The sequence below is a fragment of the Capricornis sumatraensis genome, chromosome 16 (genome assembly GCF_032405125.1).
Source record: "Capricornis sumatraensis isolate serow.1 chromosome 16, serow.2, whole genome shotgun sequence".
NCBI classification, from domain to species: domain Eukaryota; kingdom Metazoa; phylum Chordata; class Mammalia; order Artiodactyla; family Bovidae; genus Capricornis; species Capricornis sumatraensis.
In genome coordinates, this window is record NC_091084.1 from 55,113,691 (window position 1) to 55,129,129 (window position 15,439).

Here is a 15,439-nt window from a genome sequence, read left to right on the forward strand (position 1 = left end):
TTGCTTCCCACCAGATCGCTGATCCCTCTTAAGGAAGGGAGCTGGGCAGACTCTCATCTTCTCACCCCACCCCCATCTCAGAGTCACCCTTCAGGACACCTCCTCAAGACCTTGGTGCTTTCCGAAGGCCCCTCCCTTCTCTCTGTTGCACTCTGTGCATATCTGCGGATGACACACACGCAAGATACAGGCAGCTAGGATATTACATCCTGATGATACTGACATAGACTTGGGCTACTTCACACGACTTGCCTTAGACTAGGTAACTGCTGGTAAGAAAGTCAGCCAAAATGCTTTGCTCCATTCCTGGGGTCTACAAACCTTCACCAAGGTCACTGTCAGTCACAGAGGGACGGGGGCAGGGACGAGGGAGGAAGAAGACAGGTGTTTGATGGGTCCAAACTTTGAGCAAAACTGTGTGGAAAATCTATCCATGGGCCTGTCCCCTCCCAGCCAGAGAAGCGTGGCCTTCAAAGCGGTCATGTTTTAGCTGCCAGAACTGTATTCATCACCCGGGACAGTGGCCACATCCTCTCACGTGTCTTGAGCCTCCATCCCCACCCCGCCAAGCCCTTGTGCCCCATCTTCCCCTTTCTGCTCCCCATCCCAAGTCAAATTCTAAGGCCAGAGCCGTGCTGGCCTGTCTAGGGGTCAACAGGAAAAGAGGAAGGATGGAGAAGTGATGCAGTGAGAGGGTGAGGGTGCTGCCTGTGGCCCAGTTGGCATGGCGATGGGGGCCAATCCTGAGGCCAGGGGTTCCCATTGTGACCTGGAAGACCGCTGGGCCCCCTGGTAGAAACTGGAAGAACAAAGGGGAGGGGGAGCCAGGACAGGAAGAAGACAAACAAGCATCCTAGCGCATGAGAGTGGACCTGGAGCTGCCCGGAGGGAGGGCAGCCCCAGTCTATCTGTCGTTGAGCCGCGGAGAGCCGGTACCATCCTCCTCTTCCTCCTTGTCATCCTTCATGCCTTTTAGTCTCTGGCGGGCAAAGTCCTCAAACACAATGTCGTCATCGCTGGTGGGAAAGACAAGGAAAACAGGCATGTTTGCAGGGCAGGGAGAGGAGGCTTACCCAGAGGGGTCGGAGGGCCTGCACAGCCCAGCAGGACCCAGAGGCCAGCCTCTGGGACTGGTCTTGGATAGAAAGGCCTGCCAGGCCAGCACATCTGGATGCCCATCAATGACAGTGGGACCAGCCAGTTGCAGAAATACCAGAGGGAGGCCTGAGTTTGCTAAGGGCTGGAAATCGACCCAGCTCTTGAGAAGCTGGGGTTCAGGCACACATCAAATTGTGGGTGGGGGCAGGGAGTGAGGCAGGGTTAGGGCCAGAGGAGGAACTTATTTCCACAAAGAGGCCAGGCCGACAGCAGTTTCACAGCATATTCTGAGTCCCCCAAGAACACGCCCCCACCCAAAGAACTACCCTCAGGAAGCACTCCTGTTTTCTGAGAAAACCCCAAAGGCCCTTTCTCCAAGGAAATGTCAGCTCACATTCTACCCTGAGGGATCTTGGATACACAGGGTCTGTGGGGGCTGGGGTGGGGACTAGGCAAAGCCCAATAAGGGTAGGGAACGGAAAAAATATGAGTGGAGAAAGAGGGTGCCTGAGAGGGGTTCCAGAGGGGCTGCCTCTAAGAACAGTGAGCTCCCTTCTACTAATAAAACATGTCCACATGGGCCCACTCTCCAGGCCCCAGCCCCACAGAATTCAGCCAACTGCACGGGGTATCCTCCATGGGCTGACTTAAGACCCGACACATCTCCTAGAGGACAAAGGAAGCATAGATTTGGAGCTGGAGCGAGAAAGCTGCTTGGACCTGGAGGTGGTTCATGTTTGCCCAGGTCCTCCCCTCTGGCCACTGTCCTGTGAGGTGACAGCCTTTGACCACAGGGCCATCCATACTGGTCCTCACGAGTCAGAAACAAGAAGATCCCCAGAACCTTCCCCACCCCACAGCCTGATTCCACTGGCTGGACACCAGCCAAGTAGGAGGGTCCCAGCCCAGGGCCACAAACCAGCCCTGTGTCAGCCGAGCAGGTGCTGTGGATGGACGAATGGACTGACGGACTGACGGACGTGCAAGGACGAGGGAGGAAGACAGACCCCACCAAGGCAGGAGGAAGAGGAACAGGCACCGAGGGTCCTTCAAGTCACATGCAGGCAAGCGGGTTGCTGAAGAGGCGAGCAGAGGCAGCTCTCAGCAGACGGGTTAGACCGCTGCTCCTCGGGGTTAATTAGCATAAATGCATATAACCAGGCAGCCCCGCCCACCTCCCAAGGCCCACCCCGCCCATGTCTGCAGGCAGGGTTCTGCTTACTTGGTGTCAAGTTCTATGAGATTGGTATCTACTGGCGTCTCGTGCTCTGGAACTAAACACAGGGCAGATGACCGCCCACGGGTTACTGGCGAGTGAGTGGGGGGCAGGTGGGCACAGGTCCTCACCCCGGGACCACTAAGCTAAGGTAGGGGAGGGAAAGGAAAAAGCGGGAGTGAGGAAGCCAGGGCTGGTCCCTGGTCTCAGAAACACCTCACATCAGCTTAAATGCAGGGAGGAGGGTCCAGGGAGAGCCAAGGAGGGCCAGGGAGCAGCGCCAGGGGAAGGGAAAATCTCTGGACCCTGCTCTTTTTGGCATGTCTCCAACACAACTGAGATTCATTTGCTGCATGCCTGACTCACTAACTCTAATATAACTATTTACTCACATTTTCACATCTCTGAACTTGCGGTTTGTTTTACAGTCATTGGCATGTCATAGTTTAATTATGGGGACATTTTTCTTTCTTTGTAGTAAGTGCTATAATGTCTCTTTTGACTGAAACAGTCTTAGGTTTAATGAAATATGACCAATCTGGTATCACTTGGAAATATCACCGGGATGGTGTGCCCAGATATCATCCTATCCATGCAGACCCTTCAACTGTCCCTGGATGCGAGACAAGGGCTCCTGACATGGCCCTTCCCACCACCCTCACCACCCCCAGCCCACAGAGAACAGAGCCAGACCTTTCTGTCTACTGGGGAGTCAGATACAAATAGGAGTGTGGGCCTCACAAAAGATCCTGTGAACTGGGGAAGAGGGGTGACCCTGGGCTGAAGGCTGACTCAGTGAGAGGTGGGGTGACAGGGAAACCCTATCCCAGGAACCCACAGATTCTGCTTACCTTCCCGATGTGGGGGTTCCTCTTTGGGCTTGGGGTGCATTAGGGTGAAAGGCAGTTCCACGGCCACATCGCTGAAAGAGACCCAGACAGGTTGAGCCTTGAGTCCAATCCCAGACTCAATGCCCCATCAGTCTGAGGACTGGGAAAGGTTTTGTGATCAGAGGAGGTAGCTCTGGACCAAGTGGCAGGAAATCTGGCCCCAAGCCCCGGTCCCACCACTCTCTGAGCATCAGCCTATCTGGGATACCTCTTCTGGCTCCTGAAAGAAGTGGAAACTTCCCCTTCCCCGAGAAGGCTCCTTGAATTCCCATGAGCTGGGAGGTGGCACGGGGCAGTGAGCATGCTTACCGGGTGGCTCCAGAGGGGCCCCAAGATCCTGCGGACCTCCAATGGTCACAGCCCAGCCTCCCCTGCCACTGCCCTTCTCAACTTCCTGATTGAAACTCCTCTCACCCTCACTCTCCTATCTCTCAACATCTCCAGGGGGCCTATGACAGTGCCCCCTGCACCCTAGATGATGTACTGCTGAGGGCAGTTTAATCAAATTCAAGCTGGACCCAGGTCTCAGTTGTCTACACAGAGTTGTCTACACTGTGCTCAGAGCCTTGAAGCCCTATGGGGGTGGAAGGGTGGAAGAGGTGGTGCTGCTGGCTAGTGCTTCTGACCAGGCTTCTCTGCCCTTGGCCCTGATTGACAGAATAATAACAAGAACAGATACTGACAGGGTGCTGACTTTACACCAAGCAGTACTCTAGAGTCACTCTTTTTAATCTTCACAACAACCCTACTATTATACCCAATGTACAGATTGGGAAACTGAGACCAAGGAGAAAACATACCTTGTCCAAGGCTCTACAGCTATTAAAAGAAAGTGACAGGCTGAGGATTCTGACTCCCTAATTCACACCCTTAACCCTGTGTGATAACAACTCAGAACTGAGAAGGTGATTCCACCCACCCTCTCTCTCCACTCTGGACGAAAGCAGCCTGGAAAGCTCCTCTACTCTGCAGGGGAGAGTCACCCTACGAGGCCCTGTCAACCTTGAGCACCTCCAGGCACATCACCTTACTGACTTTGCTGCCAGGGCCGGGTTGAGGGGAGGATGGGGCAAGGGATGAAGTGGTCAGGGGAACCAACTATACAACCAGGAAGGGATGTTCCCCTAGCCCCTCTATTCACTGAGGAGCAGTTTACATCTTTAAGTCTCACTGAGCTCACCTAGAAAACAGTGCTAACTCTACTCACCTTCCAGAACCACTTCCAGGAGGTAATGTAGGTAAAAGGCTTGGTTAAACTGTGAGGCTTGTGCCTGCCAGAATCATGACTTCCCCTCAACAGGGACATGGAGGTTTCATAAAGCTATTGAAACAATGTGGCTTTTTTCTTTGACTTTGGTTTTGTTTTTTGCTTCCATAGAGGACAGCTTCTTCAGTTCACTTGGAAAAGTGAGCTATCAAAATGGAAGCTGGTGGAAGACTGAGACCACCATTTGGAATATGGATGGAAGAATGTGGACCTTACCCTTCCTTCCACCAGGTGACAAGCAATCATGGGCAGGGAGTGTGTCTGATTCCTCTCTAGGACCTCAGTCTCCCTCTCGAGGCTAGGCTCAAGTCTGGGTTCAAGAACTCCTTACTGAATTAGATTGAATCAAGTTGAATTGAATTAATTTCACTTCTCCTAACGGACTAAGGTTTCTTGGGATGAGCAATATTAGCTTCCTGGGACAGGAGGAAGCAAAGCCACTGGGTTTGGAGCACATGAATTTGTGGAAAATGCATGCGGATCCAGCTGGTTCCAAGGAGTCTTGTCTACAGAAGCAGAGCTCCTCAGGACTTCTGAGCAACACTCAGCCAGCAGTTAGTTCTCATTCATGTAGAAGGGTTTGAAAGCCACGAAGCCTGAGTTTATCCAAAACATCCTGTAAAACAGACTGACTGGGGGCCACTCCCAGATCACCGAAGCCCACTTTGCTGTCTGCAAAGGTCCTTGTCACTTGGATGGGATGGAAGAGCAGGGCAAGGTTTGAAAGGAGAAACCGCACCGCCCCAGCCCCTCCGGAGAGAGTCCTAGTCCCCACACGTGCCTGAGCCTGGCAATCAAAAAACTGAGTGCTAAGAGTCCTTCCTACCCAGGGCCCATGGCTCTGGACAGTCAGGACAATGCTCTCTGGGCCCTTCAGGAAGGTGGGTTGATCAGGTTGAAGGGAGGGGCTTTACCTGGATGCAAGATCTCCCAACAGGCTGGGTGGGTCAGAGGAGGCGGGAGAAGTGGTCAGGAGAGAGTTCAGAGAGGAAGAAAACAGAAAGCAAGTTCATTCACCACACTTTGGGGTAGATTAGACCCAGGGACACACTCCACCCACCCCAGGTATAACCGCTCATCAGGGATATACAGAAGTGGTGTGAGCCCTGCCAGGGGGACTGAACAGGCCCGGTTCAGCCAAACTCCCTGCGAGGGCAGCCCCAGGGTCCTCATCTGTAAAGGAGACACACAAGTTCAGCCCTGTGCTGCCGGCTCTGGGGAAGCTGGGGCTATCCAATGGCAGAAGGAAGTACTTTAGGATGTCCTGAGGATGCCTCAAGAAGGAGCCTGAGGCACAAGACCCCAGGGTCTTGCAAGAGTCAGAGGACACAGGATTTGAGATCTGCAGTTCTGAGAGGTCCTGTAATACATGGCCAGTATTATACACCACCACCACAGGAGGCATTATTCTAAAAATAAAGGAGACTTGATGTCTAATGCTACTAGCTTTCCAATCTTTTCAAAGAAATTTATGAATTAAAAAAAATCCCTCTGACAAATTAGAAATCCCAGTTCTAGGTTGATAACAACCTATTGGCTCAGTATATGGGGAAAAGCGCGAGTTCTTTCTGGGCTTCCACCCGACTCTGCTCTGATCAGGGAATATGTTTGGTTTACTGTCGTTACCCCAGCACCCAGCCTGTGACCTGAGGTTAGAGAAGGAGATTTCGGGAAATGTGTGGGGAACTGTTTTGGCCTCTGTTTCCCTGTCTGTAAAACGGGACAGTCAGAGCACCCTCAACCCAGCTCTGGGATTCTGAGCTCCTTGAGCCGCTTCCCCAGCAGATCAGCCTGGGCATAAGTAGGGGTATGGTGGGTGCTGTGCCCTGAGATGTGATGAGGGGCACAGCACCCCTTGGAAACCCCACAGCACAAACTCTTAGGAAGTTCCCGCCACCTCCCACGTGCCCAGACCAGGGACGGGGAAGAGGAGGAGGAGGAGGTAAAAGAGGAGGAAGAAGAAAAGGGGGAGGGGACAAAGAGGGGAGGAAAAGAGAGGAGCTGAAAGCCTCTGAAGCAGGAAGGAAAAAGGGTACAGGAGAAGGAAGAGGAACAAGGCAAGATCCAGCAAGCAGGCAGAATGGGGCACTGGGTGTGGCCATCAGGGACCTTCCCGCCCACCCTTTGGGGTCTGGGCTGGGCTGGAGCACTCACCCACCACGAGACACCACCAGCTTCACCTTCACTTTGTAGGAAACAATGATGCCCAGGATCTCCCGGTTGGCTCCTTCCCTCAACCTGCAAGGCGACGTAGGGAAGCTGGTTCATGGGTCTTGTGAGACACGGCAGGATGGGGTGCGCCAGGGCAGTGCCGCAGGTCCCTCTCCTGACCACTCAGCCACCAGGTGCAGGCGGAGCCCAGTGTGTGAGAAAGGCGAGGCCTGCCCTTGGGGAGCAAGAACTCAGAGCGCTGGGCCCCAAGTCTGGCTGTGCTGCGCTGGGAACCAGCTCCTTCCCTCCCGGAGCGAGTCCCAGCAAGGAGGTGAGGGCTGGGCTCTTCCTGCTGGGTGGCTTCCCCTTCTCTTGCTGCTGGCAGAGAGGAGAGGGCAGTGGGCAGACGAAGGGAGGGGAGCCTGCACGGGGAAAGACCCTGCAGGAGGCGGTGCGCTCACTAGGTGTTGAAGGCAAGTAGGATTTGAGTCAGGGAAGAAGAGGGAAGTGGGTAGCACACGCAGGGGCGGGTGAGACAGCGTATGGGCTAGAATCCCGAGCAGAGGCGCTGCAGAGGTGGGTCAGGTCCCAGGAAGGGCCAGGCCTCAGCAGGCAGGGCAAGAGGGGTCCTCATAACCCCCGGTGTCCATTAGAGCAGGGTGGCCTCAGAGAGGCAGTGGTGACCTTGGGGTAAGATCCCTGGGATCCCTTCCTTCCAAAACACCTCCACATGTGGTTGAGCCCAGCTCACCACCCTCATCTCTCTGGACTCCCAGACCCATCCTCATTCATCCTCTCCTCCTAGGACCCTTCCAGAAGCCCCTCCTGCCCTTCCTTCCTTCTTTCCATCCTTCTTTCCAGCCTTGCTCTGCCTCAGGGACGCACTCTATCCAGCTGAAGACACGACCAGGTCAGGAGCAGCTGCCTCCTGCACAAAGCCTCTCCATGTCACCCTCCCCAGGGCAAGGCACTGACTAAGGGTGCCGGGTGGAGTGGTCCATCGTGTTCTCTGGGCACCCCTGGAGAGGGGTGGGATTGGGCGACAGCTTCCCTGGCAGTTCAAGCTCATGAGGACTGCCCCGGCAATGGTCAGGGAGAGGGTAGCCTGAGCCTGTGCTGGCCCTGCTGGGACCAAGGTGGGTGTGGATCCATTTGGGGGAGGATGGTAAAGAATCTGCCTCCAATGCAGAAGACCTGGCTTTGATCCCTGGGTGGGGAAGATCCCCTGGAGGAGGGCACGACAACCGACTCCAGTGTTCTTGCCTGGAAAATCCCACAGACAGAGGAGCCTGGCAGGCTGCAGTCCATGGGGTCACAAAGAGTCAGACACGACTGAGCGACTAACACACAGTGGGGAGCCTGGGACTAGGGAGGGTGGGTCCTCACAGGGTGCTGGAGGCCAGGTTTGTGTCCTCGTGTTTGAGCTTCCCGTCCAGGGCGAGGCCCCGCTTCTCTCGATTGTTGGCCAGGAAGGGGGTCAGCGTGTAGACTTTGCAGAACGTAGAGCTGGGTGCCACTGTGTCACTGGAAAGAAGGGGACTAGTGTGGAGATGCCCCCAGAGCCAACCCCAGCCTCACCCCCGGCCCACCCAGGACACAGAGCCCAGCCCTGCTCTAAGCCTCCCTCCCCTGTGAAGGGCCCACCTTTAGGCCCAGCTCTGGCAGGGAGACCACTGCCACCCAAAAGGGGACATCTCTGCTCCACATGCAAACAACAGGGACTCTGGGGTGATCCATCAACTTCATTCGTGGTCTCTAAGCAGCTGCAAGTTTTTAAAAATTCATTGTACTGTTTGGCCCTGTGCTGTATGACTAGGATAATTTTTTTTAGTGGAGAGAGGGTGGCCTGTTTTTCCCCTAACGTATTACTATGAAAAAATTTCAAACATAAAGGAAAACTGAAAGAATTGTGCAGTGATCACTCACCTCCTAAGTTCTACAATGAAGACCTTACTTGCTGTATCTCATCTCTGTCCATCGTGTGTAAGGTGTTTGGGTTGTTCAGTTTTTACCTACTTTTGCTCCACCCCCCAGCCCCTTTTCAACAATAAGAGAGCTGGGGTGCAGCAAGCCTTGGAGCCCTAGCTCTGCCACTGGCCAGCCCTGTGAGGCTGAGCGAGTCACATCTCTCTGCCCCCACTTCCTTCTCTGCACACTGGGGGCAGCGGCAACCCCAATTCAGAAGGCCCCAGGCAACCTAGGTTTCCAGAGCCCCACTCCTCGCAGATTCACTAGCTCTTATTTTGCATTCTAGTTTTAGTGGGTCTTTTCCCTGACTGGAGCATGTATTTCCTTGTAGCTAAACCAAGTGGCTGGGTGGTTTTTAAAAAAGCTATTCAGGGCCAACTACGCTGAGCAGCAAGTCTAAGGCCAGACCCTCTGCCAGGTGGAGAAGAGCTACTGGACCTGTAACTGGACCCCGGGCTTCTCTTTTCCCCAGCTGATTCCACCCGTCCAAGGCTGGGCTTGTGCTCACGTACTCAGCCTCTTCCATGGCCACAGGGCACTTGTACTGGGCTGTGTTGAACAGACAGATGTCTGCATACTGGCGCACTGCAGAGAAAGAGGGAAACGAGGTGGCTGAGTCCAGGGGTCCCAGGCTCTCTGAGTTGGGATGTTCAGCCCCAGGTAATAGCCAGAGGCCACCAGGAGTTTCTGCAGGAGATGGACCCCATCCTCCACCCAAAGGGCAGCCTGAACAGGCCCACTTCCTTCCATAACAAAAAATCTCGCCCTCAAGGACAGCTCTGTCGAGGGAACTTAGAAGAAGGGCTTCAACAGTAAACTCATTACCTGGCCAGTAAGCAGCCTGCGTTACCAGCCTCAAAAGCCTTACCCTTCAGCGTAGAGCAGGCCTTAGTCTTCCCTTCAGGCTAGCGGTTATTTACAGGGCTGTTAGCAAAGAGAGAGCCTTCGGCTGCCCCCAACCTCTGGAAGGAGTCCCCCTGCCCGTCCCCTGGACTGGCCCTCTGCCTGGGTACCCGAGATCTTGATCTTCTTCACTGTCTTGTTGGTGTTGTTGGTGACATGGACGTTGACGCTGATGGGTTCTCCATGGTAGTAGATCTGGGAGGTGGAAGAAGTAGCCGGGGAGAAGGGAAAGATTCCAAAGCTTTAGATGAAGGGGAGGGAGATGAGGCCCCACACACATTTCCTGGGGTTCCCCAGGCCTTGGCCACTCTGACATTGGCCCCAAGCTCATCAGTCACTTCCCACTGATGCTAAGCCACCAGGCATGTTAGACTTAAGTTCCTCTGTGGACCTTGAAAGATAATTGAATTAGAAGGTAATAATTCTAGGCTCTGGGCATCCCTGGTGGCTCAGATGGTAAAGAATCCATCTGCAATGCGGGAAACCTGGGTTGGGAAGATCCCCTGGAGGAGGGCATGGAAACTCACTCCAGTATTCTTGCCTGGAGAATCCCCATGGACAGAGGAGCCTGGTGGGCTACAGTCCACGGGGTCGCAAAGACTTGGACATTACTGAGTGACTAAGCACACTACAATCCTGGGTTCCAGCCCTGGGTTGGTCACCAAAAGTAATGATAACAGTAATACTAACAATAATAAAGATGAGAGTGGTAAGGCCTTGGACAGGCTATCTAAGCCTCGGTTTCCCCCGCTGTCCATTGGAGGGGCTGGAGTAAGTGATACATCAAGCCCCTGGCTCTGAAACCTCACTGAAGCCTCGATTTGTATCTTGGCCCAAGCACTTGCCTTCACTGTGCCCCCGAGAGGGAGAGGGGGTGCTCACACTTCAAAGGCGGATGGGGATGCAGGAAGACGGCCAGGACCCAGGACTCTTCAGAAGGCACACTGACTTCTGAAGTCAGCCACATCCTTCAGGCTCATGCCCCTCCTCTGTCACCCCTTCAGTCCCCAGAGGCTTCCCCAAATCTCCCAAGGAGGTCTCAGCTTCCCTGAGTGCTGTGGTCCTCGGGCTAGAGCCAGAAGCTCCCACCTGGGGAATCCCAGAGGGTGTGAGAGAGCTGGGATCTAAGGCTCCAGTCCTGGGAGGGCAGCCCCACCCATGCCAAGCCCCAACCTCCTACCTCCTTGTCCAGGGAGGCCTCCAGATGCAAGGGCTTGTCTGACATGAGGAACTGCCTGGTGGTCTCCGCCGTGGGCTGGGGGCCAGGCCTCTCTGGGGCATACTGAACCTTCCGGATGACCAGGCGCACAGAATTCCTAGTGGACGTGGGCAGAGCAAACGATGACCAGAGTCCCCCGCCTCCATCCCCTTCCCTTGTGACCCTCACATCTTTCTCTTGCTCAGGAGATCGCCATGGTTCTCATCTCCTTGGACTCCAGTCCAAACTGCAGATGTTGGCATAGCGCCCTGTTACCAGCTGGTCCCACTCCAACCTCCTCCATCCTGGGAGTCCCTAGCATCCTCTAGATCCTCACTCTCATGCTTGATGGTCCCTCTAGCACTATTTCTGAAGCTTTGCATACCTTGGGTCACAACCTATAACACTCTCTTCTGGCTTCTGCCCTCATTTGCTTCCTCCTGCAAGGCTCAGCCAAACACCTGTTCTTCCAGGAAACTTCCTGGATCCATCCACTCTGATCTTTTCCTGGTCTGAACTCCCACCACATCAGAGGCCAAGCCATCCCATGGCAGTACTGTGTGTGGATCTGTGTTTTGGTAGCCAGCAGGATGCTTCCCGGGTGGCTAGTTGGTAAAGAATCCACCTGCAATGCAGGAGACCTGGGTTCGATTCCTGGGTCAGGAAGATCCCCTGCAGAAGGCTCTTGCCTGAAAGATTCCATGTATTCTTGCCTGGAAGATTCCAGTACTCTTGCCTGGAAAATTCCATGGACAGAGGAGCCTGGTGGGCTACAGTCTATGGCGTCACAAAGACTCGGACATGACTTAGCAACTAAACCACCACCAGTAGGATGCTAAGAAAGAGCACTTTCTGCATCCCTTATGTCGCTAATGGTATGAGCCCTTTAAGGGAAGGGTTCCCAACCTCTGGTATCTAATGCCTGATGATCAAAGGAGGAGCTTATGTAATAGTAATGGGAAAATAGTGCACAATAAATGCAATGTACTTGAATCATCCCCAAACCATCATCCCCCACCCACCCACCAACCTTGGTCCATGGAAAAATTGTCTTCCTGTTCAGAAACCTGTTCAGCCAGAAACCAGTTCCTGGCTCCACAAAGGTTGGGGACTCCTGCTTTAAGGACAGAAGTTTTTGTCTAAATTGTTCATTGCTGTATTCTCAGTATCTAAGACAGTGCTGGCTACCATATAATAAATACTTACCAAATAGCTATTAAATAAAAATATACACAGGGGACAAGGGCCCCAGGAAGATACGAGGGCATGGAGAGGTGATGGAATTCAGTGACGGGCGTGTGGATTCCATTAGGGGGAGGGAGGCCAGTACAGAGAATAAAGACTCAGTGAGAGGATGGACACTCAGAGACGAGGTGGGGCTCAATGAACATGATGGGCTCAGGGAGGAAATGGGGCCAGGAAGATTTGGTGAGGGGATGGGGACTCAGTCAGGTGGTGTCCCAGCATTCCCATTTCTCAAATAAGCCACCTCCATTTCCTACAGCTGGATAACCAAGGTTGAAGTCCTTGCTCTTGGACTTCCCTGGCAGTGCAGTGGTTAAGACTTTGCCTTCCAACGCAGGAGGTGTAGGTTTGATGCCTAGTTGGGGAGCTAAGGTCACGGCCAAAAAACCAAAACATAAAACACAGGCAATATTGTAACAAATTCAATAAAGTCTTTAGAGATGATCTGCATAAAAAAGAAATCATTTTTTTAAAGCCCTAATTCTCCCCATACTAATTATATGACCTTAAGTAAATGAACCTCTATGCCTCAGTCTCCTCATCTGTAAAATGGTGATGATAGCAGGACCGACTTCTTAGGGTTGCTGTGAGGATTAAATTAGTTTGTACATCTCCATCACATTGAACTGTGTCTGATGCCTAATAAACTGGTAAGTGTGAGTTGCTCTATCATTATTAGTAAATTCTGGTGTGGACTTAAAATGTCATATTGGTAATAGGTTGAGAGTGCTGGCTCTCAATGTTGCCTCCCCTTTCTTGCTCTAGGTAGGCTACTTAGCACAACCTACACCCCTCTTCCTTTCTCTTGTAGTCTTAAGAAGAAACGGGGAACAGAGAAGCAAGGGACAAAGGTCCCATCTCCCTACACGCTCTAAGTTGTCCAACTGGAGTTGGAGAGGTGCAATGCATCATATGACCACCAGGTGGCAAACTCAGCCCACTCCCTAAGAGGATGCTGCATCCTCTGGAAGCCTGCAGCAGGATGCAGAGTTGGGGACCCTGGCCAGCCTTGCCAGGAGGCAAAGCAAAACCCGACCCCGAGAGGGGCAGGTATGAGAGCAGGGTTGGGCAGCTCACCCTATAAATCAGGGCCAGCTATTTCTGGCTGCTAGCCTGGTCTGTCTGTCTGCCCAGGGCTGTGTCTCTCCAGGAAAATGCTTCCCTCTTTGAGACATGGCAGACCTCCTCTGTCTGCCCTGGGTGGGTTCACTTTCTCCACTTCCCTTCCCTGTTCAGAAGCCTCCATTGACACCCCTTACCCAACCCCCACAACCTCCTGCTGATGACCTCCCAGGAGAACTGGGAAATGGGGGTCCAAGCTGGCCGGGAAACATCTTGCTCACTGTTTAAAACAATCTGAATTTCAGATTTTTTTCCAAAACAAAATTAAAGGACATGCAGTCTGGAGAGGAAGAGATTAGAAGCAGGGCCATAAGGGAAGTGGGTACAGTGATGCAAAGGAAAAAGTGCTGAGGCCTGAGTCAGGGTAATGGAGCCACCTCCCCCAGGAAGCCCTCCCCACCTGCCAGCCTTCCCCAGTGCCCTTGGAGTTTCCAAGGCTGGAATGCAAGGCCCCTCCTCTCCCACTTCCAGGCATTGTTACTTCTGTCTTCCTCCAACCGAACCGTGCCTGTCCTGTCTCCCTCCCTCTGCCAGCAGGCAGCCCGCACCCACACGGATAGAAGCTGCACCCTCCTCACCGCTTGTGGATCTTCTCCTCCAGGTTCTCCGCACAGAAGGCTTTCACTTCATAGTCCACACCGCAGGCCTGCAGGGGAGGGTCGCTGACCTCAGTGGAGAGGGCCGGCTCCACTGAGCATGGCCTACCCACCCTCTTATTTAACAAGGCCGCTGGATGCGAATATCAGGTCCCCAGGCCTGATGCCCTCGTCTGAGTAGGAGCCCTGCACTCAGCCTGTGCGGAGCTGCCTCCCTCATCTGACCCTCCCACAGAGCTGCTCCCTGACCAGCTGGGCTCCAGAGTCCTGGCTGTCTCGGGGGGCACTGTCCTCAATAAGGCAGCTGCCCAGAATTAACAACAAGCCTTTCAGCAGCCCTATATAGGGACCACCCCCACCCCCAAGCATATAGACCCTTGCCCTGGGCACCCCTTCAGCATCTTGCCCTACCCTTTGGACCAGATGATGAGGTACATCCCACCACATCCATTTCACAGATGAGGAAACAGGCTCTGAGCTCCGAGGCCTGGAACACTCGTGGGGTCACCTATGTCCGAGCCTCAGTTTCCCCACCTGTGAGACAGTGATGACTGCACCTCCACACAGGGTTTGTGAGGCCGGACGGTTTGCCAGAGAACATTCTGCAGCCAACACCGAGGCCAGCGAGAGTGACTTGGGAGAGGCCCTGGGCACATAACTGAGTGTAGGGGATGAGGGTGACGCCATATGCGCCGCCCTGTCTGAAAAGACTGCTTATCTGAGGTGGGATCAGCCTAGCTTACACACCAGGAGGCTTCTACAGGGAGAATTCCAGCACCCTCCAGACAGAGAGAGAGCTGGGGACCTGGGGACACAGTGTCCTGAACCCAGAGAGATGCTCCCTCGGGGGTGACCCACCTTCCCTGTATCTTCAGGTCCCGGCTGCAACGTCACAGAGCATGGGAGGTTCGGAGGGATCTGTTAAGAGGACAGAGACACCTGTCACATTCACCGCTGACCTCTCCATGCCTCCCACCCCCACACACATTCATCAGACCTGGGCCCCTAAGGACTGACCACGTCCCTTCCATCAGACTAGGCAATTCACAGGACAGACCATGTTTACCCCATCAGAACATGCTAAGCTATGCCTCATGTTACACTAGAGGCCCCTGCAATAAAGCCAAGGATTTCAGTGCATCACAGCCCCCCTAGAACAAGAGCTGAAAAGGTCTTTCTATGATGTGCACTGTGGTAGGTAGAATAATGGCCCCCTGAAGATGTTCACATTCTAATCTCCAAAACCTGTGATAATGTTACCTAAAAGGGCAAAAGGGTCTTACAGTGTAATTTGGTGAAGCATCCTGAGATGGGGAGATTACCCTGGATTAGCCAGGTGGGCCCACCGTAATCACAGTGTTTTAGCAGCGAAAGCAGCATCACAGTGATGGGATTCGAGAAAGACTGGACCGGCCATTGCTGGCTTTGAAGATGGAAAAGGGCTGGGCCAGGGGCCAAAGAATGTGAGCAGTTTCTAGCAGCAGGAAAAGGCAAAGAAGCAGTTTCTATCCCAGAGCTCCAGAGAGAATGCAGCCCTGCTGACACTTGATTTTAGCCCATGAAAGCTGTTTTTGACTTCCGACCTTCAGAACTGTAAAATAACACATTTGTATTCTAATTGGCAGGTTTAATTACTGCTAGGTTTGCAAGGGTTCATTACAGCAGTCATCATATGTCTATAACAGAGAGGATGGCTCCTTATCCTCTCTCCTCTGACTTGCACAGTCAGGGGATTTCACTGAATCACAGAATCAAAGTCTGAGAAACAGGAGGTCTGAAAATCCA

General features: G+C 53.4%; 1 protein-coding gene across 3 annotated transcripts in view; it reads right to left on the reverse strand.

Moving 5' to 3' along the window:
• Window positions 1-612: 612 nt before the first annotated feature.
• The window catches only part of ARRB1 (arrestin beta 1), a 71,512-nt gene continuing 56,685 nt past the window's right edge, over window positions 613-15,439 (reverse strand). The window contains exons 6-16 of one of the 3 annotated variants that reach the window (XM_068989342.1): window positions 14,513-14,572; window positions 13,637-13,704; window positions 10,674-10,809; window positions 9,604-9,688; window positions 9,103-9,175; window positions 8,009-8,146; window positions 6,626-6,709; window positions 5,386-5,409; window positions 3,166-3,236; window positions 2,321-2,372; window positions 613-1,016 (exon numbers count right to left, since the gene is read on the reverse strand). In XM_068989342.1, coding sequence (XP_068845443.1) covers window positions 905-1,016; window positions 2,321-2,372; window positions 3,166-3,236; window positions 5,386-5,409; window positions 6,626-6,709; window positions 8,009-8,146; window positions 9,103-9,175; window positions 9,604-9,688; window positions 10,674-10,809; window positions 13,637-13,704; window positions 14,513-14,572 — 903 coding nt within the window. In that variant the 3' untranslated portion in view covers window positions 613-904. The remainder of the gene's footprint in view (window positions 1,017-2,320; window positions 2,373-3,165; window positions 3,237-5,385; window positions 5,410-6,625; window positions 6,710-8,008; window positions 8,147-9,102; window positions 9,176-9,603; window positions 9,689-10,673; window positions 10,810-13,636; window positions 13,705-14,512; window positions 14,573-15,439) is intronic. The other 2 variants (XM_068989343.1, XM_068989344.1) reach the window with 2 other exon arrangements.